Source organism: Haliotis rufescens, unplaced genomic scaffold, assembly GCF_023055435.1.
Source record: "Haliotis rufescens isolate VD_foot unplaced genomic scaffold, xgHalRufe1.0.p SCAF_7, whole genome shotgun sequence".
In the NCBI taxonomy this organism is placed as follows: domain Eukaryota; kingdom Metazoa; phylum Mollusca; class Gastropoda; order Lepetellida; family Haliotidae; genus Haliotis; species Haliotis rufescens.
In genome coordinates, this window is record NW_025964361.1 from 38,395,374 (window position 1) to 38,422,748 (window position 27,375).

At 36.1% G+C, this 27,375-nt stretch overlaps 1 protein-coding gene across 2 annotated transcripts; it reads left to right on the top strand.

Annotated features, from left to right (window-relative positions):
• Window positions 1-10: 10 nt before the first annotated feature.
• On the top strand, window positions 11-26,880 carry LOC124144165 (probable protein phosphatase 2C T23F11.1). 2 transcript variants are annotated; one of them, XM_048387668.1, is made up of 10 exons: window positions 11-288; window positions 7,311-7,415; window positions 9,366-9,449; window positions 9,925-9,990; window positions 11,750-11,815; window positions 13,038-13,111; window positions 15,137-15,278; window positions 15,654-15,737; window positions 16,974-17,119; window positions 18,394-26,880. In XM_048387668.1, exons 2-10 carry the CDS (start codon window positions 7,313-7,315, stop codon window positions 18,589-18,591), a joined length of 963 nt encoding a protein of 320 aa, XP_048243625.1. In that variant the 5' UTR covers window positions 11-288; window positions 7,311-7,312; the 3' UTR covers window positions 18,592-26,880. The 2 variants fall into 2 exon arrangements, with proteins under 2 accessions (XP_048243625.1, XP_048243624.1); XM_048387667.1 differs by lacking the exon at window positions 11-288 and adding an exon at window positions 5,051-5,171.
• Window positions 26,881-27,375: the final 495 nt, after the last annotated feature.

A 27,375-nucleotide genomic window follows, 5' to 3' on the forward strand; every position in this document is an offset into this window, starting at 1 on the left:
GAAGTGAATTTTTCATGCCTCTGTATATCCCTACGCAAAAGCTATTTTCACGAAATAGTGTAATGGTGTATGATCAAGTAATTTATAGTTATTAACTATTTAATGTATGATACATAATGTGTGTGTATACAATGGGGACTATACATGGCTTCCATAGAATTTACTGGGGTTAATGTGTGAAGAACTATTTGTTTTTGCGTATTAGTATCAATGTTTTGGAAGTGCTGTTAGGTCATGTAATCAATCGGCAAAGCAGAAGACGCAGTGTACGGTGCCAAATTGAATGAGGTATACATTGTTGTTACGCCTTGAATTGTATCTGAATAGAGTATACATAGGCCAGTTTTCGTATACAACTATCGTATTTATGGTTTAATGTTATTTTTATTTATTGACAAAACCTGATCGCAAAGGAATAGCCTTATTCAGCTAACCACCTGCCTCCTGAAGTCAATGTCATGAAATCTGTATATGGTGTTCACTTCTTGTCATTATATCACACGGATTTTATTAATGATCATTAGCATTTTTGGTCAGTTTGCGTGATTATGCTTGATACAGTTCACAAGTCTTCATGTAAAACAGCAATCAACAGTAAGTGGTATGTTTTGTTTGCAAGGGAACAATTCTTTCAAGTATTTGTCAAACACAAACACAGAAATGGATAGCATCATCGCAAGGGCAGTGGGCTGAGTGGTTTATTCTGATATCAAAGATGTGTAAGATTAAGTTGTTATATTTAAGTATCATGTGTATGAGCGAAACATATTGTTCATGTTACTTTTTTTTTAACATGTTCAGCACATGTCAGCGGTGTAGCAGTACACTGATCCTAAAAATGTTTCTTTCTTTGGTAAGAATGCATTTTACCCCATACCGACACCATTTCCACAATGTGCAACCTTTTCCAGCCACCAGATTTGGATGGCTTGCTTAAGTTTTGTCGGGGCATGTTGCCCACACAACAACTTCTAAGTGCTTTCTAAATAAATGAAAATTACTTTATTGTCGGGTCATAGGTTTTCAGACATCATACGTTTTCGGACGGCAGTGTTTATTGCGACTTCACATGCTATAACAAGGGGTGTGGCGTCACACAGATATTGTAATTCCTCAGATGATGACCCGTTTTTAAGATGAAGTCGCCTTTTATAACTGAGTGAGATGTTTTACAGTTGTTCTTGTGATAAGCGAGAAAATTACAAATGTTTCTTAAGTGTCCCATAACACTGGGATATGTACGTGTAAAGGGACAGGACGTAGACCATTCTGAAGCTTTGTTTGTAAACAATAGCCGACAACCCCCAAGCATACTCGGCTTCGTTCGCTTTGTGCCATGACAGTATATTTCTACTCCACTGCCCCCAGCGCGGGTGGACCTGATTTGCAGAATAGCGCATTCATAACATACCATGTACAATTTTTTCATATATCAGGGTCTGAGAGCAATGCTATCCTGTTTGCCCGATGTTAAACTCTTAGCGGTCCATGTGCATGTGTGCAAAAATCTTACCTAACTATCCAATTGAAAATAATTTACTTTAATAATCTTTAAATCTGAAAGCTGGGCTAGTGAATTGTCTTCAGGGCTAGTTAATTAAGTGAGTGAGTATGGTTTGACATCGCTTTAAGCAATATTCCTGCAATAACACGGCATGGGACACCAGAAAGGGGCTTTAAAAATTGTACCTGTCTGGGAAATTGACGCTCTTCGGCGTGACAAACGATCGCTTCAACCACTTAGTTACCCCACCGCCCCCAGTTAATTAAGAGTGATCACTAGTGTTTGAGTCTTGTGCAAGAAATATCCAGCTGTCATTTCCTGTATTTTGATTTCTAATTCAGCCTAAGATTTTTACATTCTTGATCACCAAGGTGAGGGGCGGTCGGGTAGCCTAGTGGCTAAAGCATTTGCTCATCATGCCATAGACCCAGGTTTGATTCTCCACAAGGGTACAATATGTGAAGCCCACTTCTTATGTCCCTTGCCGTGATACTGCAGCAATATTGCTAAAAGCAGCGTAAAAACCTACTCACTCACTCACTACCATGGTGAACTACATCTACTTTTGGTTTAATAGTTTAAGAAAAGATTGATCATGTCATATACATGTATGTCATTTATAAAAACTCAGCGTTAGAAATTGGCACTTGTCCTATAGTCCTTGCCAAACTGCCCAATAATTAAGGTATCATAAGGAGTAGTAGAAATTTGCCATTTTTAAGGGTTTTGCTAAATGTTATCATTATAAAGACTTGTATACTAAAAGTTACTTTCTACTGCTGGATACTGTAAAAAAATTACTTTTACTAGAGATGGGTTTTGAAGGTATTCATTCATCACCATATTTTACCATGCACAAGGCTGTATTGTGATACGAATCACACTATATTACATAATTCTAAATTTTGAATTCAGAAGACATTTGAAACACTATTGTGAATTGAAGTTCATAAATGGAACAAAACAAGATGCTGGAACAACATAATGTTTACTAATTCAATAAACATGCACAAATGCACTATCGGGATACACACTCTGGGTATTTGGCAAGTTCTTAACATGAAACACATAATAAAAACTGGTATTTGAAATAACCCGATATACCGAGCATTGAAAAATGATATTGTGATACAGTTGAAAGGGTGAACCTCAATATAAGGATACACTGGTAATACCTTCCACCCTTTACTTTTATCCAATCAATTTCACTTTTGTGAATAAAGTATCACATGAATATATGGTTGCTGATTATGTTCCTGTTACTGAATTTTGCCAACTACAGACTGTTCCAAGTACTTTTTAGAGGTTTTATTATAAACTGGGGATACACAATACATGTTGCAATATGCATGAGAGCTTGGTCACAATTGTCCAGATTCACAATATGCCATATCTTTTCTTCTTTCAGGGTAACTGGGTTAGTCCACTAACATTTCTGTATCTCTGTGTCCATCAGTGTTTGATATTAAAATAGACAGACAGTTTGATATGAAACTGACATCTTTATGATTTATGCATTAGTTTATTATAATTATTGGTTCCTTTTACTTGATATTGGCAATAGATTGATGTTAAAGCACAGTTTCTGTCTAATATGACAGCACGTTGCACAGTGAAACACAATCATAGGGTGTCATGGTTCACCGGTCAGGGATTTATCAGGATTCTAAACTAAGTGCCCATGGGAGACAAATTTGGGAAAAAACTTGTTTTGTTCAAGCCAAACATTAAAAGCCTCTTCTTGTTTATTGTCCCTGGTATCTGTGAAATGCACCTCTGCAGCACAATAAAATGGGTTACAAATTTATAATTCCAATCTGGGAATTGTTACTGACATTTGAACAGTCTTAGTGCTAAATATTTGCCTCTGAACAGGTCTAGATAAATCCCTGCCTGTACATTTGTGAAACTATTAATGATCATTAATTTGAATGTATGACAGTATGATATGTGATATGCTTTTCTATGTATTCATTCATATTCTAATTCTTTACTCATACATGATATAAGCTGCTGATAAGCAGTAATGACTGTTGACAAATACAGTGACCTTTCACCTCCACATTGTGTCCTGCTCCATCTTCCTGGGGCAAGTGAGTCAACTGACTATAAAAGTCCAGTTTCCACCCTTGCCGAACTAGGCTGGTATTATGGAGTTGCATTTTGGCTGGACTTTGCATAGTCCAATCAAAATCGCGCTCCGAAATCGAAATCCGGTTCGTAAACTGTCATGCAGATTTCGGTTGATTGCAGGATTTGCTAAGCAAACTCGCTGACTCGTCAACAGATATATTCTAAATCTTTTCATGTTTTTAATCAAGGTGCTCACGTGATTTGATGCACTTCACGATGTAAGACTCGTTTTATCACAATATATAGATCTTGATTATCGATCAGATCATCTTGACTGGGCGTCACAGTTTTTTTTGAACCAAATGCAAGTGATATGAGAGGTGGAATCTGATTGGTCCATAGGAGAGGTATAGAAGGGACATAACTAGTAATAGCCACTGGTGGCGCTACGATTGAGCCCAGGAATTCCAGCATAGTTCGGCAAGAGTGGAAACTGGACTTTTAAAGTCAGTTAACTCTCTTGCCTCGGGAAGATGGTCCTGCTCCAGTGAATCATGTTTTACTGAAACCACAAGACCCATGTCCTACAAGGGGTACATAAGTTATCATGTTTATGAAAATTGATATTTTATGGGCATTTCTTGTGGGCTTAGCTTGCTTTGAGACTTTCCAAATATGTGAGTTCCACTCTGACACTCCTGTCTCAAACACTGATGTTGAGATCAACTTGATCAAGTCATGAATATTTGTTTGTAGTAATTATGGTTATCATAGTTATAGTCACATTTCAGTGAGCTCAGTGGATGCTATTACAAATATGACATATAAAAGAAAATGAAATTCAATTTATCATGTTACACCAATTTGATAATCAAGATCATACATCATGACTTGACTTACAAATGCTAACAATTCTCATTATATATGATCATATCACTGCTAGTGCTTTTCAGTGAACTCTTGACATAGATGTTTCCTTCTTTTCAAACTCTGAAACTCATTACATCACAGAATGTTTGGGCCCCCAACACAAATGCCCACGGTACCCCTTTTTCTTACAACCACAGACAACTGACTTTTGAGTTACACAGTAGCTTTATTGTGCACATTAATTTACTAAAATCCATTATCACAAACTATCAGCAGGACTATCAGGAGTTTGATATTCTGATTTAAGGTGAGTCAATTCTCGTTGCCTTCAGCAAGTTCAGCAGATCACATGAAATGTTACCATTAGCAGCATGATAAAGAACCTAAGGGTACAATAATGGGTTTGTATGTAGTGTTCATGTAAACACCATAAGGCACTACCCACTGTTACTGTAGTCATAGCTGGGCCGCTGTGTGCAGAGCAAATTACATGAATCATATATAACTTCTACTAGCTGCCTGGTTCTATTCAGCATGCAGCAATTATTTGTGACCTTTCTCTTGTTTGATTTAATGAATAGCGATAATCATTCCATTGAGCAACAAGTTTCTGGCTGACACATACATGCATTTGTCTGCTTGAAGAAGACTATGTGGCATCAAGTTATTGTGATATATCATTTGTGAATTGGAAATATTGAAACAACAATGGGACAGTTTCTTGGTATGTTGTTTTATTCCTCTTGATCAGATCACATAGTGTTTGGCCTGGTGTTCCGCATATTTCTTGTATGTCGTGTGTCGCCATGTTTTATTTAATAATAGTAGTGTAATCATGGTAATGGTGATATTCACATAATTTGTAGATGGTCTGTTTCAGTGCTTTGTAATATTCCATCTTTGTTTAGTTTTAAGAATTACGCTGATTATACACAATATTTTTTGTTCATTTACTTGCTTTTCTGTTCAAAATAATTTTGTTTATATAGATAGGCATGTTAATGTTAGCAGTTAGATTTATAACCATATATGAGACTTACGTTGATGTAGTGAAATCACATAATCTCAAATTTGAAAACTTCACTACACATGGAATTAATGGTCCTGTTATATAAGTAGTCCCTTTCAAAATTGTGTCTCCTTACAATAGCTTGTTTGTCTGAATTTGACCACCACATTTGGCTGCCTCACTTGGAATTGAGCCATGTGCCATGAGCTCACTACACATACTTTATATTAATTATGATACTTCATACTCAATATACGTTTTGAGTACCTGTGACAGTTCTCTAAATTAATTTTGAAAAGCATGGATCCTCAACATCATGATCATAAGCCTAATAATCCTACGCTTAAATTTAGGGGGTTGCTAGATTCAGATATTACAGCAAGTTATCACAGAAACATGGATTCTTTGTGGTGCAAGCCATTCAAACACCACTTTATTTGTATGACACTTAATGTTTGTCTTACATCAATCTCACCGTTAATGGTAATCCTAATCATGCTAATTACACTGAGACAGTATCTCAGTTACACAAAGGCACTTAGTGTGACAAATTACAATGCCTCGACATATGGGCTGGAAATAGAAAACATGCAGTGGAACAAAACCTGTAAAAGATTTCAGACTTGTTGACTGGAAATTGGATAGGGAGGTCAGGCTCTGTGACTGGGTTGATTGAATATCATCCTTACCTGTAGGTATGGGTAATTACTGATTCTATCAGTCACTAAATGACTTGTTTGCCTGGCTGAGACACAGATTTTACATTGGCTGCTGTGATAGATGGAATATTGCTGATTTAGGCATAACAGAATAAACAGCATGGTTTTGCTTCTTTACAAGTTACCTGATGTATTCATATAAGTATGTGTTCATTTGCTGACACAACAAACTGTCATTTGTCTGAAGTTGTGGATCTGCAATGTACCTGATAACTATTTGCAGTAGAAATTGCGGAAAAAAGCTCAGACTGATGAATAATTGTGGGCTTATTTTATGCAAAAAGGCAGAATATGGGAAAGAATTAAGTTTACATGCAAAAAAAATAGTACACTACGTTAATTTTACCATTTTTGACATGTTACACTGTTGACTTGTAATTTGATAGATTGTATTGAACAGATGTCGTTTTGGGGTTGGTTAGTCAGTGATAATGAATATGTAAATTTTTTTTATGACAATAACTGGCATGAAATAATGACATGCAAACAAATTAAAGTAATTCAAATAATGATGCTTGCTATTGAAGTCTGATTTCTGAAAATGCCCCACTGGCATCAATGTTCTCCGTCCCAATTAACATCAGTATGGGGTAATGGATTACTGTGATTATACTTGTCATGAGCTCAATTGTTAAAAGTGAATTAATTAATCAATATGAACTAGCTTGAAACTAGGTAAACTGGAGCTGATTGTAATGAGAGAATTCCATTAGAGTATGAAAAAGGCTCAGTGTTCTGCATTCTGATCATTGTCCTAATCAATAAGCATCATAAGCCACTATTTGCAGTCATTTACAGGTTTGTTTTTACTATTTAATCTATAATCTCATTATCTCAACATGGTATATTGATCAGTTGGAGCTGATTTTCACACTTTCCTAATTCTGACTACCGTAGTAATAACATCTGAGATTTATTTCTGATTGTGTTTGTTTACGATCACATGGCTAGCCTGTATTGACGTGTTGACTTGATCGTGCTCATAGGTAAGTCAAACTAATCAAGCTTATCTTCATATTGGAATATATCTATACACTATTCATGTTTTATTTTTCATGTCAATAATGAGAGACATATATTGTATTAGCCACCAAACTAAGTTTCATTTGGACTAACAGGACATATTTTCTTGCAGGCATGGGTCAAACGTTATCAGAACCAGTGACTACCAAAGAAACATCTAAATGTGAAAACAGTTATGCCAAAGTCGCCTCATCATGCATGCAGGGATGGCGGATCAGTATCCTTTATAATGCACCGATTATTATTGGGCACAAATTGGATCCTGAGGTACTGTTCGCTTATCAATACACAGTCATGTAGTGCAATTAACAACAGTGACCAGGAGGCACAATCTCACATCTATTTATTTGCACCTATTGATTTTCTCTGTCAGATTGGTGTCGTGGAGCTAGAGGACACCATCTCTGAATATTTAGTGTTTGTTAAATGTATGAAAGTTTTACTGTGTTTTTTTTTGTATTGTGTTTACTTAACCTACCATATTCGCTCTAATAAGCACCCACGGCGATATTTGCTAATATATTGGCCAGTGAACAATCCCAATTAGCACCCCTTCCGATTGATCAATGTACACAAGACTTATTTATTCGCATATAGTACACACTCATGTGTTATGTGCACAGTTAATTATGGGCAATTAAATTCTGGAAAAATATATCTGTCGTACATAAACATTTCAGGCTGTCAGCATAAACCACGATATTTATCTTTCAACTCTGTTTTTTTCACTGAAATAATATTCCAATAAGCATGATAAGAGCCCCCTATTTCTAATTTTGAGAGCGCCCTGGGCCCTTATTACGTTGAATACGGTATTTAGAATTTTATATCATGGGATGGCTTTTATTACATGTATATGCTGATAATTAGATTATTCATACACAGAGCTGTAGATTGATTTGAATACCGGGGGGGAAATTATGGGCCTTATTAAGGAAATATAAGTCATGTAAAAATCAGAAATGAGGTGTCATGTGTTGTTTCTTCTGGGGTGGATGACCCAGACCCACCAGCATGACATGTTATCTGAAGCAATTCATTATCACCCATGAAAAGTATGAACACTGTGAAAAAAATGTAGCTTCTTACATATTTTTAATAATTGCCAGTGCTTATCATGTTTATGGACAGAGACAAGTAGATATGCTTGTACTTTTGAATTCATACTTATACAACTAGTCATGGTTGTCACTGTTGTGGTATGTCGAGTGTGAAAGACAGTTCTACCAACAATTTGAATGATGTTTGTACTACTCAAGTTGATCAAGATTTAGATACAATGTCCACACAGAAACCATAACTAAACAAAAGTGAGAAATCAAATGAGTGACTGAAAATTTGTTTTTAACTGTAGTCCACAATAACACAGTTATCCTGTCAGCCAATGAAGTAATCAAGTCTTTGGCTGACAAACCAGTGATCAATAGTTGTAAGTGGTTGTGCTGTTGAGTAGCATGTGGGAGCACAATGAGACACAGTCATGCAGATCACAGTTGAGAGTCTGTCCCAGTAACCACCAATGGAGCACGGGTCATACGCATCAACCATTGACCCCTTTTGGATTCTGGGTTAGAATTGGTCCCCAGCTACCTATTCTGGTCAGATGATGATCAAACTCGCTGACGAAGTTGCTTGCATGTATTAGAGTGGATCATTGCTCATAATATCAATCACTGAATTGTCTGGTCCACACTTCCTTATTTACCAGCTACCGTTATGGGAATGTTGCTTAGTGTGGCTTTAAACAACAGACAAACATGAACCGCAGTCACTGTTCTAGAACACAATCTTTAGGCATACCCATATTGGTAAGAACAGACTAAAATGGGACAAGCTGTGACCTGACTAGAGTGTGTCATTGTCATTGGTTTGATTCATTGTCATGCTGTCAACCACTGTTTTGATAAATTACTTTTAAGTCTATGTTAGTGTGGTAAAGCTGAAATATTGCTGACAGATCAAATAAGCATTCACTCACCAAATCAAGGCTTAGGCTTTGCATGTTTCACAATAATATATCTTTAAGATGCTGTGTTTAGCATGTTTTTGTGATGGCTCATGCAGAGATGCCAAGGTGCCTGAGTTAACTAAACAATGCCTCAGTGTAAATCTTTAGATAGGAGCACAAGTATGATATGTTAAAGGTTGTTGACTTTAACTGTGTAAGACATGGAAGATGCCCACATCCATCTCTTGTCACTGCCAGGAGACAAGGATTCCTGCTTCTTTGGGGTGTTCGATGGACATGGAGGTAAGATCTGAAATCATGAAACACTAGATGATGCAAACTGGTCTTGCACTATAACATGGTTTAGTACATATTAAATACCCACAATCCAAACATGTATGCATCCTGTACACAACACAAAAAAGTGGTACCATAAATCATTTCAGTCAGTTTTATGAGATAGTTTGTCAGTTTAATATATGAATGCATTGGCTGTAGATATTAAATTCTGATTTTGTAACTTGAAATGGATAACTGGTTGTATTGCTTTGACCATGTTGACAAAAGATGTTTTTGTGAAGATTGGACAATGATATACTTTTATTCGTGTTAACAAGTTATATCTGTCAATTTTTCCATTCACACTGACCACTTTGAATTTTTTCATGCTTTGGTTAAAAGATGCTATTGTGAAGGTGGTATTTTTTTTTTATGTTTAATCTGTGTCAATTTTTCCATTCAAACTGACCACATGGAATGTTTGTACTTGTGTTGGTAGGAGTGAAAGTGGCTCAGTATGCAGGCATAAACCTCCACAAGAAGATACTAGCACAATCAACATATGGTGAGTTATTATCCCTACAGGCACAATGGATCTTCTGTAGTGAGGGAAGCATTTTGTAGATAAGCTGTCAATTGACTGAGCCATTTTTTATCATATATGTTCTGTCATGACTACTGGTTGTACTTTATTCATGATTCAGCTGATATTGTATGTCATACTGGTAATTGATAAAAGGAAGGATTTCCACACCACTAGGTATTCATTCCATTGGTTGATCATATACCATGGTGGATGTATGAATCACTTCATAATATTTCATAGCCTATCATATTTGCATAATCAAGTCCAACAGTTTATATTTGAATAGAGTATAGAGGGAAATTTTAGCAATGTATTGATTCCAGGCAGCAGTATGTGTGCAAGGGGGTTAAGTAAGCAAAAGATCAGGTTACTGTTACTTCTGAATCTTGGCCGGTTTTGTTTTGTTACAAGGGCTGCAGTTAAACAGATTTAAGTAATGCATCATCCTTTGAGCAGTGAACTGTAATTTCATAAAGCATGAGTAAATAATGCAGATCCATGTCTGAGAGGCTTTTAAAAGATAGATAGAATAATGAAAAACTAGGCATGGTTTATTTCACGATTAAAAACCCCATTGTTGTTTACATAAGATGATTCGTAATCGTATATCTTACAATAAACAACAACAAAAAGTCATATTGTTCTTAGATAGAGATGATGCAGATTAAAATAGTAATACTCGTACACGAAAGATGTAAGGAACCTGCACATGATCATGGTAAACCATAATTGCTTCATATAGGGCAAAAGAATATCATATTTAACATTTATATGTGACTGATAGGTATGAATAATATATGTGAATAATTAACTTCTTTAGTTATCATAGTGGGGTGATGTTCAGTCATCCAACGAATGACACGTGTGGAGGAGGTTATTCCCATTTAATTAATAGAATCTTGTAATTTTTGCTACTAGTACCTGTACACAGAATGAATGAAGTTCCTCAACCCTATCTCGGACCATTATGCAGAAAGGTGTTTTGAGACTCATTGAATATATGTTTCGTGTACAGGGTAGTCTTCAGTTGGTCAGCCTGGAGGGTATCAAACTGATGTACATAGATTTGCTCACACAATCTGCCCTTGATAACATGCACACTGGAGGCTGCTGTAACTGAATGCTGGATTGAGGTATATGATTTTTGTTGTGACAGTTACAACTGTGTGCAGTGTCTGATCAGTACGCTCTTATTGAAATCAGATATGATACCTCTCTGCATGAAGATGTGATGATACCCCCATAGGTGGTCGCGTCAGGTGAACTTTTTAACACTGATGAGGCTTCTAAATTCTTAATATGAACCAATTATTGAGGCAAGCATATCTTACTTGTCTCTCAAAAACAAAAATAATTGTGGATTTCCGAATGCAAAAACATAAAGCCGTGCAGTTATATATTGTTGTGGATATCTTGTGTATCCTGTCATTTCTGAACAGTTTGCTATACCAAAGAAATTTTTTTGGTCTGTGGTAGTTGCTTGAAATTTCAAGATCAAGGTGGTCAAGAAATGAAGCCAAACCATTTTAGAAAGGTGACATCTGATTGGCTGAAGAACCCACACATCCACCGGTTAGACTGGGGTGGTCAAAGTTTTCCTTGGGTTCACCTGAGCACTGAGGTGACCTTCTATGGAGGTGCCATCAGATCTTGATGCAGAAGGGTATCTGTTAGGGAGTAAGAGATCTTACTTAAATGAGGTAGATATTATCAGATGTTAAATTGTTGAAATTTTCAGCTCAGGGTAATGTAGCAGAAGCTTTGCGGTCAGGCTTCCTCTCACTAGATGAAGAAATGATGAAAGGTAACTTCCACTAATTTGTGCTTGGACATCACTGTCATTCATAAGAAAAGTAATGTGTAGATGATGTACTTACAGCCTTAGAAATTGGCACTAGTCCTGTAGTCTTTGTCAAACTGGGGGGCACGGGTGGCCCAGTCGTCTTAGGCGCTGCGATGCACTGTGCAGGGTTGCGTCCCTTGGGCACGCCTGATTGTGGGTTCGAATCCTGGGTCACCCCAATTATGTTTCTAGGTTTGTCAGCGCCATACCCGTGCTTGTGGGTTTCACCGAAGTGGTAAACGTCTGAGACCTGCATCAATTGGGGCTTTCCTCGCACATACAGCTGACACGCCGTGATTTAACTGGAATACTGTTAAAAGCGGCGTTAAACCCAATTCACTCACTCGCTCACTTGCCAAACTGCCCAATAGTTAAGGTATCATAAGGACTAGTAAACATTTCCCATTTTTAAGGGTTTTGCTATATGTTATTATTATAAGGACTAGTGGACTAAAACTGTTAGTTTCTACTGCTGTACTTATCAAGCTGATGACCATCTAGTATATGTTATGATCCGCCTTAAAGTGGGAGGGTGGCTATAGGAATTGGCACATTCTGTCCATCCTACCATCCGTCATGTTTTGTTTCCAGAGTATAAATATTTCTGCCAAACTTTGCACGGATAGGGTTAGATTTGTTTCCACAGTATAACTCAAAGACCATTCAGCATTATGGACCAAACTTTGCACAGATATCAGTCAGGCCATGAACTTGTGCCTTTTGCTATTTACTTTTCCAGTTTCCATGACAAATTCCAATTAATGATTGAAGGGTTCATTTCCGGAGCATAACTCATGAATCATGTATACTTCCTCACTTATTTATCATATGGTCAACTGCTGATGTGTATGTTTTTTTAAAAGATTTTTTATGGGAATATCCCATGTATGCAATGATAGCCACTGCTCCCAGTGATCTGCTCATAGTAACACCACCCTAATGAGATGATGAAAAGTACTAGTAAGATGGCAGCATATTCATCAATGTCATTGACTCAAGAACAAGTCTCAGGCTGCTTTTGGGGTCAGGTTCTTGAGTCTTGTACTCAATAGAACATAGATGAGAGTATTTATGCTTGGTTTGCAATCCTTTGCATGCATATTAAATAAATTGCACTAACGTCATTTTCAGTGTTACACACATGCAAAGATTCATGGGCTGTTTTCTGTTTCTACTTTTACAGATGAAACTATGAAAGATGAGCTAGCTGGGACCACAGCTGTTGTAGCCTTGATAAAGAACAACAAGATCTATTGTGTAAGTTAAACAGCTTTTCATTTTCAGATATGTGCCATATGAATGAGGAACAGTTACATGTGTATTGATGTGATACTTTCATAAGTTCATGCAGTTTACTTGGTAATACGGTGACAACTTTATCTTGACCTTCCCCAAAACTGATGTTGAATTAATGGAACATATTTCCAATAGTGTGCCAACACATTTGGATCCTACTAGTATGAACTAGTTTTTGTGTTTTTTTGTGTTAATTGATTTTGATTAGCTGAGCATGCTAGACTAAAATCAGTTTTATTAGGCTAAAAAAAAAATACTCTTGGTTCTCTGGCACCGCTGCATCATCACAAAGTTTGCCTCACGTTTCGTTTTTATTTCCATTTTCAAAAAAACCCAAACCTCCTTAAATATTCTGCGTCCCAAACACACGACCCCAAAAGTGAAATGCTACAATACGTATAAACAATGCGATCCAATATAACATGCAGTTACTTCCCTTTCCATGAGCACTGCTTCACTGCGCATATCGTGTGTTATGGTCATGGCGGCAATAGGAGTTTGTGTGCTTGTTTTGCTGCAGATTTGGTCAATGAAAACATTAAATTTGCGATAAAAGATCTCGAGACATGATGATTTACAAAAATTCAATGGTATTTGTGTACTGTATGCGGGACAATGTTTCATGCGCAGGGTTTAAGATTTACAATTACATGTGTATTTGTCTCGTAAAATAAGCAGGAAATCGATGCTAAGTTATATACCTTGTCTATAAAGCGAATCGGAATGAAGCACATCACCAGTGCATACAAGGTCCCTACATTTGCAATAAAAATTGTGAAAGACTTTTCATCCAAACCATTTAGGAATTTAAGAAAAAAATACAAAATTCCTGGCAACAAGTTTGACTTGGACTCATAGTGGTGTGTTTGTCCAGACCTTATCTCTAAATAGGTATTCCTTCATGACACTTTGCACACACAAAGACCGGGTTGTCAAATGGTGCCTTTGCTACTTAGGGGTGTTTAGAATTTATATTTTTTCCGTTTCCATGGCAACAAGTTCTACTCTGACTCTGTTCATAGTGGTGTGTACCTGACACAAAAATACAAAGTTCTGAATCCCAATGCCATGGTATAATTTTGATAGCTCAATTATTACTCTTGTATACGGACACAGATAGATTAGATCAAGTTGGACTTAAAGTAACAGTCAGATGATTTGTTCTTTCGAATTTGTGGGGCCCGGGGGAATTTGTCATGTTTTGATGACTTGTGTAAATGATACGGTTATGTCCAATTATTTTGCATCCTTTTTCTCAGATAGCTTGTTACTGGTATTCGTCACTGTTGAACTTGAAGGGTGCTTATTCAACCAGTTGAATTATTATGCATGTTATTTAGGTCATCTGACACCTGATTGGATGAACCTCAATATATTTAGTGTGTAAGCATGGGAAGTATTCTTCTGCTTTCACATCTATTTCAGTCTGTGTGTGTGTCAATAAGGTCCGCTGGCACATGACAGGCTTAAATTAATTCCTATTTGTCAGTGTGTATGAAGCTGAACCCTTTGACATTTATCTAGTATCCCATTTCCTTTATGCTAGTATAGTGTTTTCAGTGACTGTACAAGCCTGTTTCTCTGTCTCTAATGGTTGCAAGGCATTAGCAATAGGTCAACTGCCATCTGAAATGTGTCTCCCTTGTTTCTCTTTCATGTAAGTCTAATAGGAAGAAAGTTGTGAGAATTCTGTAAAGAAGTCAGTGCATATCAGCTGAACAGCAGCCATGGTATTTCTTCATATGCAGAAAAAGTGAAATAGTGTTAAATAGTGATTTGCAGGTGGGCATATATCCCCTTGGCTTTCCACCTCTTGCAATCTTCATGTTGAAACACACTCTAGTAGTGATTAGTTTGTATCTCACATGTCAACATTCTTTCATTGCATATGTACTTTTGTCTTTCAAGTTTGGATTTGTTTTCCATTCATAAATGTGTATTTATTATTGGTAACATATTTGCCATGCTGACATTCTCTACATTCAGGCCAATGTTGGGGATTCCCGAGCAGTTGCTAGTGTTGGTGGGGAGGTGGAACAACTGTCTTTTGATCACAAGCCAGGGAATGAACAAGAAACTCGCAGGATCATTGCAGCTGGAGGATGGGTAGAGTTTAACAGAGTCAATGGTAATAACTTTACGTAGTAAATCACTATATGTTACACTGGATTTGTCTAGTTCAGATTATGCCAACATTTTTATAATTCTCAATATTCTCAACAATAAATTTGAAATGACGGAACATGTGTAAAAATATTGAGTGATTTAAAGGGTTTTTAAATACTTCTGTGCTATTTGTATTGTTGGAATTGATTATACTCCATGAAATTGATTAAACTGCAGCAGATGTGAGGCTTAGCAGGGTTTTTATAGACCTATCATTTGGTCAAAAGTGAACCATTTGTCCTTTGTTTCGGTCTATAAGTAACCAGATCTAGAAGTAGAATTAATACAGTTCTTTATTATCATTTTGTAAAATGGTGTTTTATGTTTCTTTCCACAGGGAATTTAGCTTTGTCAAGAGCACTAGGTGATTTTGTGTTTAAGAAGAATGACAAGAAGCGAGCAGAAGAACAGATAGTCACAGGCAAGATTGCATTATTGTTTCATGTAAATTGGGAACATGGGTTGCATGCCCTTGTTGTGCCAGGATCCGCTGGGTTCAAATGCCAGATGCTTCTGGTTATGATTGTTGTTTGTGAGCATCCATTCAGTGGCTTCACCAAAGTGGTCAGCGATTATGACACAGTCATATCATTGAAAAACAATACAATGTGGAGAACTGTGTTTCCTAGATTAAACGATGGGGCTCGTATAACCGCTGGGTAGCTTTCACCATATCTGCCTGACCATCATCTGTCTGTTTTCCGTTTCAGGGCTAGAACTAAAAAAACATTAGATATTTCTTTTTGAAAACTTGCTATATAGATCAGTCTAGTGGTGAACTGGTGCCTTTTGATGATTTTTTTTTTTTTTTTTTTTTTTTTTATGTTTTCATGACGACAAGTATGACTTATACTGAAAATGAGGGTAGTGCTCGTTTCCGGAGCAGAACTCCAAAACCATTGAATATTTCCAGATGAAATTTGCTATACAGATCAGTCTGGTGGTGAAATGGTGCCTTTTGATGATTTTGGATTTATTTTTTTTTGTATATTTTTTATGTTTTCATGACCAGTTGGACTTGCCAGCCCTGACCAAAAACTGCCTGCCCACTATAATCATATGTTTCTCAGGATAAGCTAACGGGATTTCTTTAAGGTTAAATTTTATCATTCATCTTTACATGTGAATTAATGATTATCATCGGGAAATATTTAGAATATTGTCACATATGAAATATAACCCGACCGTCGGGCAGGGGGATTTGAAAATCTGGCAGCCCGAGTTGAAATCAACCCGTCTCGGACGGTCGGGCAGGCAGGTATTTCGAACACTGTCATTACATGTCATGGTAATATATATAAGATAGCCTACAGTGATGTCATCTCAATGCTTTGAGGCCTCTAAATACCAAGTTTGATCTTGATTACAAATTTGTCTCAGAGCAATGATACATACCTGGAATTGAAAACATGTTGTTGTTGTTGTTGTAATTCCTTGTTCTTACACTTAGGGATATAAAAACATGGCAGTAATTAAGAATAATTTGTCTTTTGGTGGACGACCAAGTTAAGTGTATGACCAAATTAAAATTTTTGTCAGTTTAATGAAAAGATGGATAATTAAAGTTCTATAGCCATCCATTCAGTTATTAACATGTTTTTCACGTTGGAGGTCAATAAACAGAGGCAGTTTCATGTGCTGTTTTGTTTAATTTCAGCCAATCCTGATATCATAGAGAAGATGATTACCAAAGATCATGAATTCCTTGTATTGGCCTGTGATGGCATCTGGGACGTACTGACAAATCAGGAAGTTGTTGACTTTGTACGCGGCAGGATAGCACAGGGAATGGAGCCAGAAATTGTGAGTTTCAAATATCCCTCTATATTATGTGGTCCATATTTCTATTGATGATAATAACACAATGTTCGCTGCCTTTGAATTTCCTGTGAAAAGTACAATCAACTCCAAAAGAAACGTGAAGTTTTCTCTGAGACTTCAGTGGTGAACAGTAAAATGCAATAGAAATATATAGAAACCTTTTTCCAGTGCTTGTTCTGTCAATACCGAAGTCACTATGTCATATCTGATGTGTACGGTGATGATGTTAAGTTAAATGTAGTCTAACATACGGTTGATGGCCATTGTGATTGGCTCACTGATTGATCTGCTTTGAGCCCTATACTTCAGTTGTGCAGTTATGATTGCATGTAGTAATCTATCACGTAGATGTGACATCACCATGTACCAAACTTATCTCCCGAAGCAGTCAGCCACTTGGTGGCGATCACCTGCTCTGTTGGTCAATTGATGAGCCTGGAAGTTTGCGTAATGATGAACACCAAGGTGTCTGGCAGCTTATGGCATTCTTCATCCAGCTTCAATAAGACCTATTGCCCTCAACCAGTTTTCCCAAGTTAGACAGGTCATGTTGTTTTTGTGTCACAATTAATCAAACTACAGACCAGATGATAAGGTGCCCAGTGAATCAACTGAAACGTTCTCAAACCTTCTGGTAATTCAGAGTGAAACTTTGAAAGCTTTGAACTTTTTGTGAATGTTATCATGAGAAATAAAATGGAATAAATTATGAAATCATTGTCACTTCAGTTGAATGATATCGCCCATAAAACGTCTTCAAGTTTCTTTTGGTGTTGAGTATACTTACAATTCCATAAAATGCCTTGAAATAGCCTTGATTTTGGCAACCATAGTTAACTCTGCTTGTTAAACAAATATGTTACAGTTTTATTCTCTAAAATGCATGGTGACATCATGAAGAAAAAGAATATTGTCAAAGTCTTGAAAAGGCCTTAAAATGCATTAAATTTGGTAGCTCAACCAGGTCTTTCCATTTCCTGTGTGAAATGTGTGGTCTAAGCTGCCCACAATCACAGAACAGATATGGGGCTCTGATTTGTACCTGATCTAAATTAATCCATACAAACCCTGTTTATTTTCTTCTTCCATTGTGTTCTCTGTATGTGTATATTTTTGTTTCTTCCTGCCCCCTCACTGTAATAATATATATGTACATATGCTGTGATGCACTTTAAGCAGGTCCCACAGCGATGTGGAATTAAGCACTATAGAAATGGCCTTATTATTATATGTGTGTGTTTCTCCTTTTGCTACAGATATGTGAAGAGTTGATGACACGCTGCCTGGCCCCGGACTGTCAGATGGGTGGGCTTGGATGTGACAATATGACTGTTGTGTTGGTGTGTTTCCTCATGGGAGGAACATACGAGGACTTGGTGAGGAAATGTAATCAACCAAGTAGGAACGGTCCAGCATCACATCTCAGGGACTATCATGGAGTAGATCTTAAATAATGTTGTCCACAGCATGCTGCCATGACAAGGACCTGATGGTCTGGATGTTTGCCTGGTTCACACGAAGTCCTGCTGATCATACACAACATTGTGGACACAGTAAAGACGTGATGCCTCTATACCCTCAACCCTTTCTACCTGTTGTGCCAGTGCTCTACACTTCAAGGTTTCTCATGCCTACCATGTTAATTGTTACAGTAAATATGTATAGGAACCATTAATGATATGTCAGTTCAAAATAAGCTTTTCTGTTTCATTATGCTTCCAATATTTCACATTTGAACAAGCATATATGGATGATAAGTGCTGATTTATTTTGTCGGTTTTTTTCTGTTGACAACTACAACCAAAGAATTTTGTCACAACCTGACTTAAGGACAATAGTGGCTACAATTAAATCAGTTTTATACAAAATCTATTTTCAGAAATATTTCCAAAGCATTTGAATTAGAAATTCGTAGTTATTATTGAATAGCAAATGTTGGAATGTCAGTATTTACAAGTTGTATAACTACAAATGATGTGATGCAAGATTAGAAGAAACACTGACAGATCAGTAATATCTTTGAAAGTCCAAATAGCGAAATGACTGACTTTGATGATAAAGTTTCAGTTTTACAGTGTACAATTTGTAACAGTAGTATATACTGTAATTATTTTTAAAATCAAAAATGAAAAAGGTAGTATGGCATCATGTTGATGCTATTTAGCATTGGTACAAAAGGTATAAGAACATTGCAGGCAATCTCCCTTGGTACATGTTAAAGATGTGACAATGGCTGGAATCAGCCATATTTTTTGTTTAAATTAGTGTTCCTTTAACAAAACAAAACACACACATCAATATTGAAAGAATTTCAAGTTTAGTATTGATGTCATTTAGCAAAACGTAAGAAGAAAAATCTTTGTCTTCAATATGGACTTTTCTAATGCTTAATTTCAAGTATTAACAAGTCCTTTTTATGTGCTCATATTTGAAACCTATACATACATCATTTAACTTTGTTTGGTCTATGTATTTTGTGCAGTATTGTTACATTGTCCTGTTACCTCTTCACAATGTCACATGGTGTTACATTTGTTCAAAGAGGGATCTCCTGTTTCTTGGATTCAGAAGAGTAAGAACCAATTCATAAATCTGTTGCATTTCAGTTTATCAAAAACAGTTTACATAAGTTCTGGTTTTGTTTCTGTTTTAGTGTACAACCATTTTAGTGTCACTTTTAACAGCTGTCAAATGCTGGATGTTACTGGTATAGCTGGAGTCTGCATACACTACATCAGTGAAGAGAAACAAACCCTCTTTGTGTGGCCTTATAGAGAACGTCTCATTACCAATATACTCTAAGTATTTATATGTTAAGTTTCTCTATAACTTCCACATTGTATATACTCTGCTCTAGATATCTATCTTGTCACGGTCTTTTCACAGCCTTTGGATGTGTCATGACAGTAAAAAAACCTTTTTGGTGTACAGTTCATCATCACCATCTTCATCATCGTACGATGTATCATGTCATTCTTTGTGGTTTTGTTATCAGATTGTAAAAATGTGTGTGGTATTTCATTGAACAAGGATATTACTTGTATAAAACGTATTTTACTTTTAAAGATGAATTCAACCTTGAATTAAGGTTCTTAGATTACCATTATGAAACATGTCAAATACATGAAGCAAACTATAGGGAATTATAACATTTTTGAAGTCACAGTTTCTTTTAGAGAAATTTAATTGGAGCTTATGTTCTGCTTTAGGCAGTGTTAAAGTGGTGATGTTGCATCGACTTTTGTCAAAAAATGTCTTTGGAGTTTAGAGATCAGATCTAACCAACATGTATACAAAAACGAATATACATGACAGGGGCATTCATTTAATGTAGATTATTGTTTAGAAAAAGAAGATCTTAAAATGATGCATTTATTTCTTTTCACTTTGAGTTTGATAGGCTACTGCAACGGTATGTATGTCTCTTTTCATGTCAGAGAGCAAGCATGTACACATGAATATTTGAAAGGACAATATATATATATTCAGCAATATAAAGTTATTTCACTGGTTAATAAATGGATATAAGGCAAGACAAAAATTCAAATGTAAATGTTTTGATTATTTATTTGTGCTTTTAAATCACCATTATCACAATATTTACTATGATAAATAAAGTTAAGAACTGTTGCAAATTTGAGGCTTTCTACACATCTAAAATCTGTGCATGGTGATGATGCCTTGTTCCTGCTCTAAATCCATACTGTCATATGATTACCACATGTGAACATCCATAAGTATAGGTGTTGATGCATCACCACATTTTCTGTGAGAATTTCAGTATCATATGTCCATATTGTATCAGGCAGCTATTTATAAGGCAATAACAAATATAATTCTCATGTCCACTGCATAGATTCCACTCTATATGCTACTTGACTTATTCAGAGGAATAGTCCCAGCCATTGATTCAATGAATGCTGACTTCACTGTATGCATTTAAAATGTTTTAAAAAATATTGTTTTCTTTAAGTTATTATGCATTTTAACACAAGGCCATGTCAGACATTTGCTTGGACATGTTTCAAGTTTTAGATTTTTCAAGAACAGATAGAGTAAGTCAAACTCATTCATATTTTCATTTCATTTGTTGATTATGTCAATTAAACAAAACCATTGACACTGACATGCAGCTGAAATTGTTATTCTCAGGTGACTTTCATTTTCAGAAAAAGATAAGTTTATGTATATTCTTATCTTATGACCATTATGACTCAACATCATGAAATTCTGGTGTTGACAAATCCTGCTGTTCTGTATATGTGCAACTGGGACATAAACTACGGTGGAAGCTTGTTCATATTGCAGAACTTTTCTCTTATAAAAGTCACATTGTTAGTGCTTTTAGTCACCAAAACTTGCAGTGTATTTGTAATGTGTTCAATGATTCTTATTTATAGCAATATGAATTGGGAGTACTCAATGATCAATATAGATGGACTGTCATGTTCAGGATCAGTTTTGCAACTGTATTGGAGGTGATACTGGTAGCCTGAACTGCACACTGATCATGATTCATAGACAAGAGAAATTTGACAATGAATCCTTGATATGTTGTAACAATTTGGATGAGCAATGAAAATAAGATTGTATCATACCTGTGGCTTAGTGCTTCCTTCTGTGTTTGCAATATCAAAATACAGTGGAACCTTGGTGACTCAAACTCATTACTCTCTTTAGTACTTCAAAGGATGCTGATTCATGGTACCAGCACAATTGTTCTATATCAATATTATCCTGATGAAGTCACAATTACATGTTCGAATTATTAATCAAAACAGCCAATGTGTAGTACCATGTTTTCGGGTCCTCTGTATCAATATACATGGTAATTTAACCTCACTACCCCAAAGGATCCACTCTGACAGCGAGTACTTGCAGCAGTGATGGGGCCACTCAGAGACTGCCCCTTGCCAGCTTCCTTCATTCAGTTGAGATTGCTGTGTGATTTCAGTTTCAGTAAAGTTGCTAATCAGTTCAGGGGATTTAATACAAATCTAACTGGACCCAACAAGTTAATTCCCCTTGTAGTATGAATACCACTGATTATTTTTCTGAATAATATCAGTTGTTAGTGCATTAAGAAATGATACCACATTCCTTACATATTTTAGAATATCTGTGGGTGGTTATTTTGGGATTGTCATGCTTTGATTATGGTCTCTTTGGGAGAATTGATAATCAAGTCAAACATTGTTATATTAGGGTCACGTGTGGCCCAGTCATCTGAGGTATAGCAATTTGCTGTGCACTGTTGTGTTTAAGCATGTGCCATGGTCCTATGATAATGGTTTTGAATCTCAGATTCATTGTGATTATGATCCTAGGTTTTACCATACATGTGCTCATGTTAGACCAAAGTGGTCCAAGATCTGCATCACACAGAGCCTTCCTCATATAAAGCTGACATGTCGTGATATAACTGACATCCTGTTCAAAGCAGTGTTACAACCAACTCACACATTGTTATTTGGTTGTTCACATACTTGATTCAGTGAGCTGGAGTTCATGCCGCTGTTAGCAGTATTCCAGCAGTATCACGACAGGGCACACCTGACCTAGGCTTCACACATTGTACCCATGTGGGGAAATGAACCAGGGTCTTCAGCGTATTTAACCACTATTCTACCCCACATACTTGACCCCACATACTTTGACAACCCATCTCTCCCTCTAAATAACTGGATGTATCTCCAACTGTCTCCAGAAAGTGGAGTTACCAAGTTTTCACTGTACATGGTCCTTATGGATATGGTACATCTACAAATGTCAGATACAACACATAAAGAGCCATTTCTAGAAATGCCACCCACTATCAGTATTCTGTTTATGAAATATTAGTTGTCATATATAAGAATTGATGGTCAATTTTGTTTGTATATGCGCCGTTAGACATGTCTATATGGAGTTTGAAGTAGAACATGCTTTGTAATATGCAACTGTATCATAAATGTTTTTAGAGGTCAGAAAAAGTGATTAGAATGTTTTGCTAGTCAAGTATATTGTTATGCAAGTTGTTTCCTGAAGAATCTCTGTCATAGAGAATATATCCAGAAATACTAGTCCCTTATGAGTATATTTTCAAGAATTCCTATTCCATGCTGTATGCCAGTCCCCACATTATTTTGGCTTCACTGGTATACAGTAGATATTCTCTGCTATGTGAAACAATGTTTATTCTTACATTATGTTAGTAGTTTTCTTCAATTCTAACCAAGCGTATTTACGTACATGTCACTAAGCGAACCATCATCTACTAAGTGGCATGTAGAAACTGTAGTATCAAAGAACACAGGATTGACTTGTGGATTTCAGCGTCTTTATTCTTTTAATGCTATGTTTCGGTACAGATGCTAGTACCTTTATCAGGCAAGATATTCCTGTATCGAGACATCACCCAAAAAAATAAATTCATGGATCAATCCTGTCTTTAAAGTACTATTAAACATCAATAAGATTTTGTTCAGAGCTCATGTAAGTCCTGTTGTCTTTTTTGTTATGTGCCGTGTAAATGTTTAGCTGAACTAGATGCAAGGTCCATGGAAGCTGATGTCAAGGGTGTTGTCTATCAATCCATCTGCAGTCAATCTTTTTTCTGAACTACAAAGTCAGAGGAGCTGAAAAGTAGTACACATGATGTCATCATGCTTATCACTGAACAAGCCCGAACTGAGAGAAATAAGCTGTGAGGAATTTTTGTTTTCATATTATAGACAGCTGTTGTGATGATGTCAACATTCCCCAGATCCATGTGAGGTAGAAATTAGTTGATAGTGAACAAGAAGGTCTTAATTTTAATCATGGCAGCATTATTTCAATTTAGTGGTCATGAAAAGCATTATAAAAAATGTGTTACATGTATGAAGGAATCTCGAATCCATATATTTTTGGTGAGCTACATAACCTTATAGCCATTTCCTTGCTACCATAGAACATATGATCATGACTTGTGTATGTCATTTATAGTTAACCTATAATCAATCCAATTATTCAAAGAGACGATGTCTTCCTTTCAATGGAATTGTGATACTGAAATATTTGCATTGCAGTATTTAACCTTTCTGCAGCCAGTATTGTATTCACTTTACTTATTTACTTATGAAAATTTCTGTTGATATCATTAACGTTTGTTAGTAGGGTAGTCTTTCCTTGTTGTGATGTCAAGTTATACCCACTGAAGATTGTTAGTGTCATCGTTGCATCTAGCTTGTAGCAATATGTACTTTACAACTGACAGAAAATCAGGGAATTGACCACTGTAATCCTCTATATCACATTGGTTCATCCAGTCTCAAGAGCATGTGTGACCCATGGTCTGAGGTGCAAATATTTGCTGTACAAAGTTGAGACCTTTGCTTGTCATGTGTTTGAATCCCAGGTTAACTGGATAAGGATCCTTGGTTTGTTAGCACCAAAACATGCTGTGCTCATGGCAAGGCTTGTCGATTTTGCTTAATCCGACATTAAGCTGACATGACTGAAGCTGTGTTTAGCCATTTCACTCTTTCAGCTTCAGAACTACTTTGCCAGTCAATGTTGAGTATGCATGTTGTTGCATGCATGGCATGTTAAAGCAATGAATATGGTCAAGTAAAAATTTGGTCTCCCTTGGAATAGAGGCATCTCTGTTGATAAGATGCTATTGCAGACATATTTTAACACAGCCAGTTTGCCATCATCATATGCTACTCAACACTTGGTAAGGACCACACCTTTTGACTCAAGATAACTATTTTGGCCTTAGCTAATGTTGAATAGTGTAGATTTAAAGCCATTAATGGGGAAAGTACTTGTGTGATTTTTTTACTTTGGACATTTTTCTGTCTGCATGTGCATTTTACACTTTCTACTACCAACAGCTCTCGATTTCAAATTTTCAGTAAATTATTATTTTTGATAACCTTTTCTTGACATTAGGATTGTGTAATCTCTGCGGAAATGCGGAAAATCACACTTTTTAAAACAGTAAAAAAAACAGCGTAAAAATATAATCAAAGATTATTTTTTACAATTATTAGTTGTAGATATGTGTACAAATAAATGAGTTAGTGAAGTTAATAGGAATGTTCAAGAACATAGATATCAGATACAGTCAACTGGAAGATAAGCAATCCCTAATTATCTGTCACTTGTATAATTTTTGTTATCTTTGTGTGGTTCGAAACATTGTTCAAACTGGAAAATATCTAAATAGTACAACTACCATGACAAATTCCATCTTGGGTTCAAGTGCCTTCACATGAGAACTATTTTATAAAAATAATGACACTTGTTTATCCAATTCTGAAATTTTTGTTTGTATATTTGGCAGACATCGTGAACTTGGTTCATGTTTAACATGTCTTGTTTTCATCTTTTCTGAACCAAAGGCCTAAATGAAGTTATGATATTGTCTGTTTGCCTTGTTGTGCTTGAGGAAAGCAACAGCATCATTCATCGAACAGGACAAACGTATTGTCACCAAAGATCACACTTAGTATATTTCGTGGGTTCAATAATAAATTTTTGATATGACACTGTTGAATTAGACTTTGGTAAGTTGGGTTTATTTTGTTGTCAATAATTCTTTCAAGCCAAAATATGAAAGGCTCCAAATCTTTAAATATTATTGGATTTAAGATCTGCATGATGTATTAAAGAATGGTGAGCTAGAAGAATCTTTAGTTAAAATTTCTAATTAGAAAAGGACAGGTCATAAAACTTGTTACATGGAATTCTATTTTATTTCGATTTTAGTTTTTAATTAAATTAAATTTATATCCAAGTCTAAACAGCTAAGACCCAAATATAATATATGTGAAATTTAACCTATTGCAATTACCTATTTTCTGTTATATGTATACTGCTAAGAAAAACATAAGGGCAGACAGTCCGATTCTTTGAATGAATCGTGTGGGCCATAACGTTTTTTTACTATTGTATGAAGAGAGATAGTCTTCGGATAATGCATCAGTGTGCAGATAATGAAACTTCATAAAATATTTTTACATCACAGTCTCCAAACTTGCTCCTATGTTTATATTATGTGTATTGCAAAACAACTGTGCTCTATTTAACTATGATGTATTTATTGGCTTTCTGTGGTTCAACATCTAAGGGTTTGTTTATGTTTTTGTTTACCTATGTCATATAAAGTATGTAGGCATTGGACTCTACCTTGTAGACAACATTATTTTTCATTCTATATAATTTTAATATTGCGAGAGCAGTATTATGGGTCAAATGTTAAACATGTATTCACTATGTAAATGATATAACAGCAGACATGTTCTCACAATGTGGAACTTTGGTACAGGATAAGAAGGAGCTACAGACAACACTCTAATCACGCTCCCAGGTAAACAGACATCATAGACAGTTTGTTATCAGTGAGAAACAATGTTTAGTAGGGCAAAGGACTCAGGTCACATATATTGTTTTACACAGCAGAAAATCAGTTTTGTTTGATTGAAAAATCCCCATACATCCATCAGTTATAGAATCTAAGAAATATAGAATAAACCAATATATGTATATATGTTAATTTCCATGTCCTGTACATTAGATGAGCTAAATATGAACATATTACTTGTTATGGTTGTTGATTACCAGTTACACATTATGCATAGTTTGTGCTAATTTATGCTAGAGATAAGGAGATAAGTGCTGGGGGTACCTCATGCAACCATATGGTACACAGCAACTTATTTTCACATGGGGTTTATTCCAAGTTGAGTGATAATAAATTGTTTTATAAAAATAAATCTATTGGCTTTTCTTATTTGTGATATTTCAATTATATGCCAACTATTGTTGTGACTTCAGTTTTTTTGCGCTTTTTGTTGCCTATGCAGAGAAGATTAATCTGGACTGTACATGACTGGCAAGCACTTGAGATGATATCATCCTCTCAAGGCTATGTAGTTTTGAGATGGCTTCCTGAATTAGTCATCTTATGTAATCCCATTTGTTTCAGTGATAATGCTAAGCGGTCCACCATATTGTAAATTTGTTTCAGCTATTAACTTGATAGATAGCAGTAGGGATAACCTTTGTAATAGTATGTGTTCACGTCAGATGTATCTAAAGACAATGCCACACTCAGCAATATCCCAGCTACATCACAAGGACCAGTAACTAACCGATTCTGGGTATAACAAACCAGTGACTGAAACCATAAGGAAAGATCAGCGCCATATGGGGCACCATGACATGCACTCGGCCAGCTCACCGAGCCTTTCACCCAAAGCCTGCTATGA

Coding starts and splice junctions, on each gene's coding strand:
- LOC124144165 (XM_048387667.1), top strand. Junction 11,816..13,037: donor AGATGAAGAAATGATGAAAG/GTAACTTCCACT, acceptor CTACTTTTACAG/ATGAAACTATGAAAGATGAG. Junction 13,112..15,136: donor AGAACAACAAGATCTATTGT/GTAAGTTAAACA, acceptor CTCTACATTCAG/GCCAATGTTGGGGATTCCCG.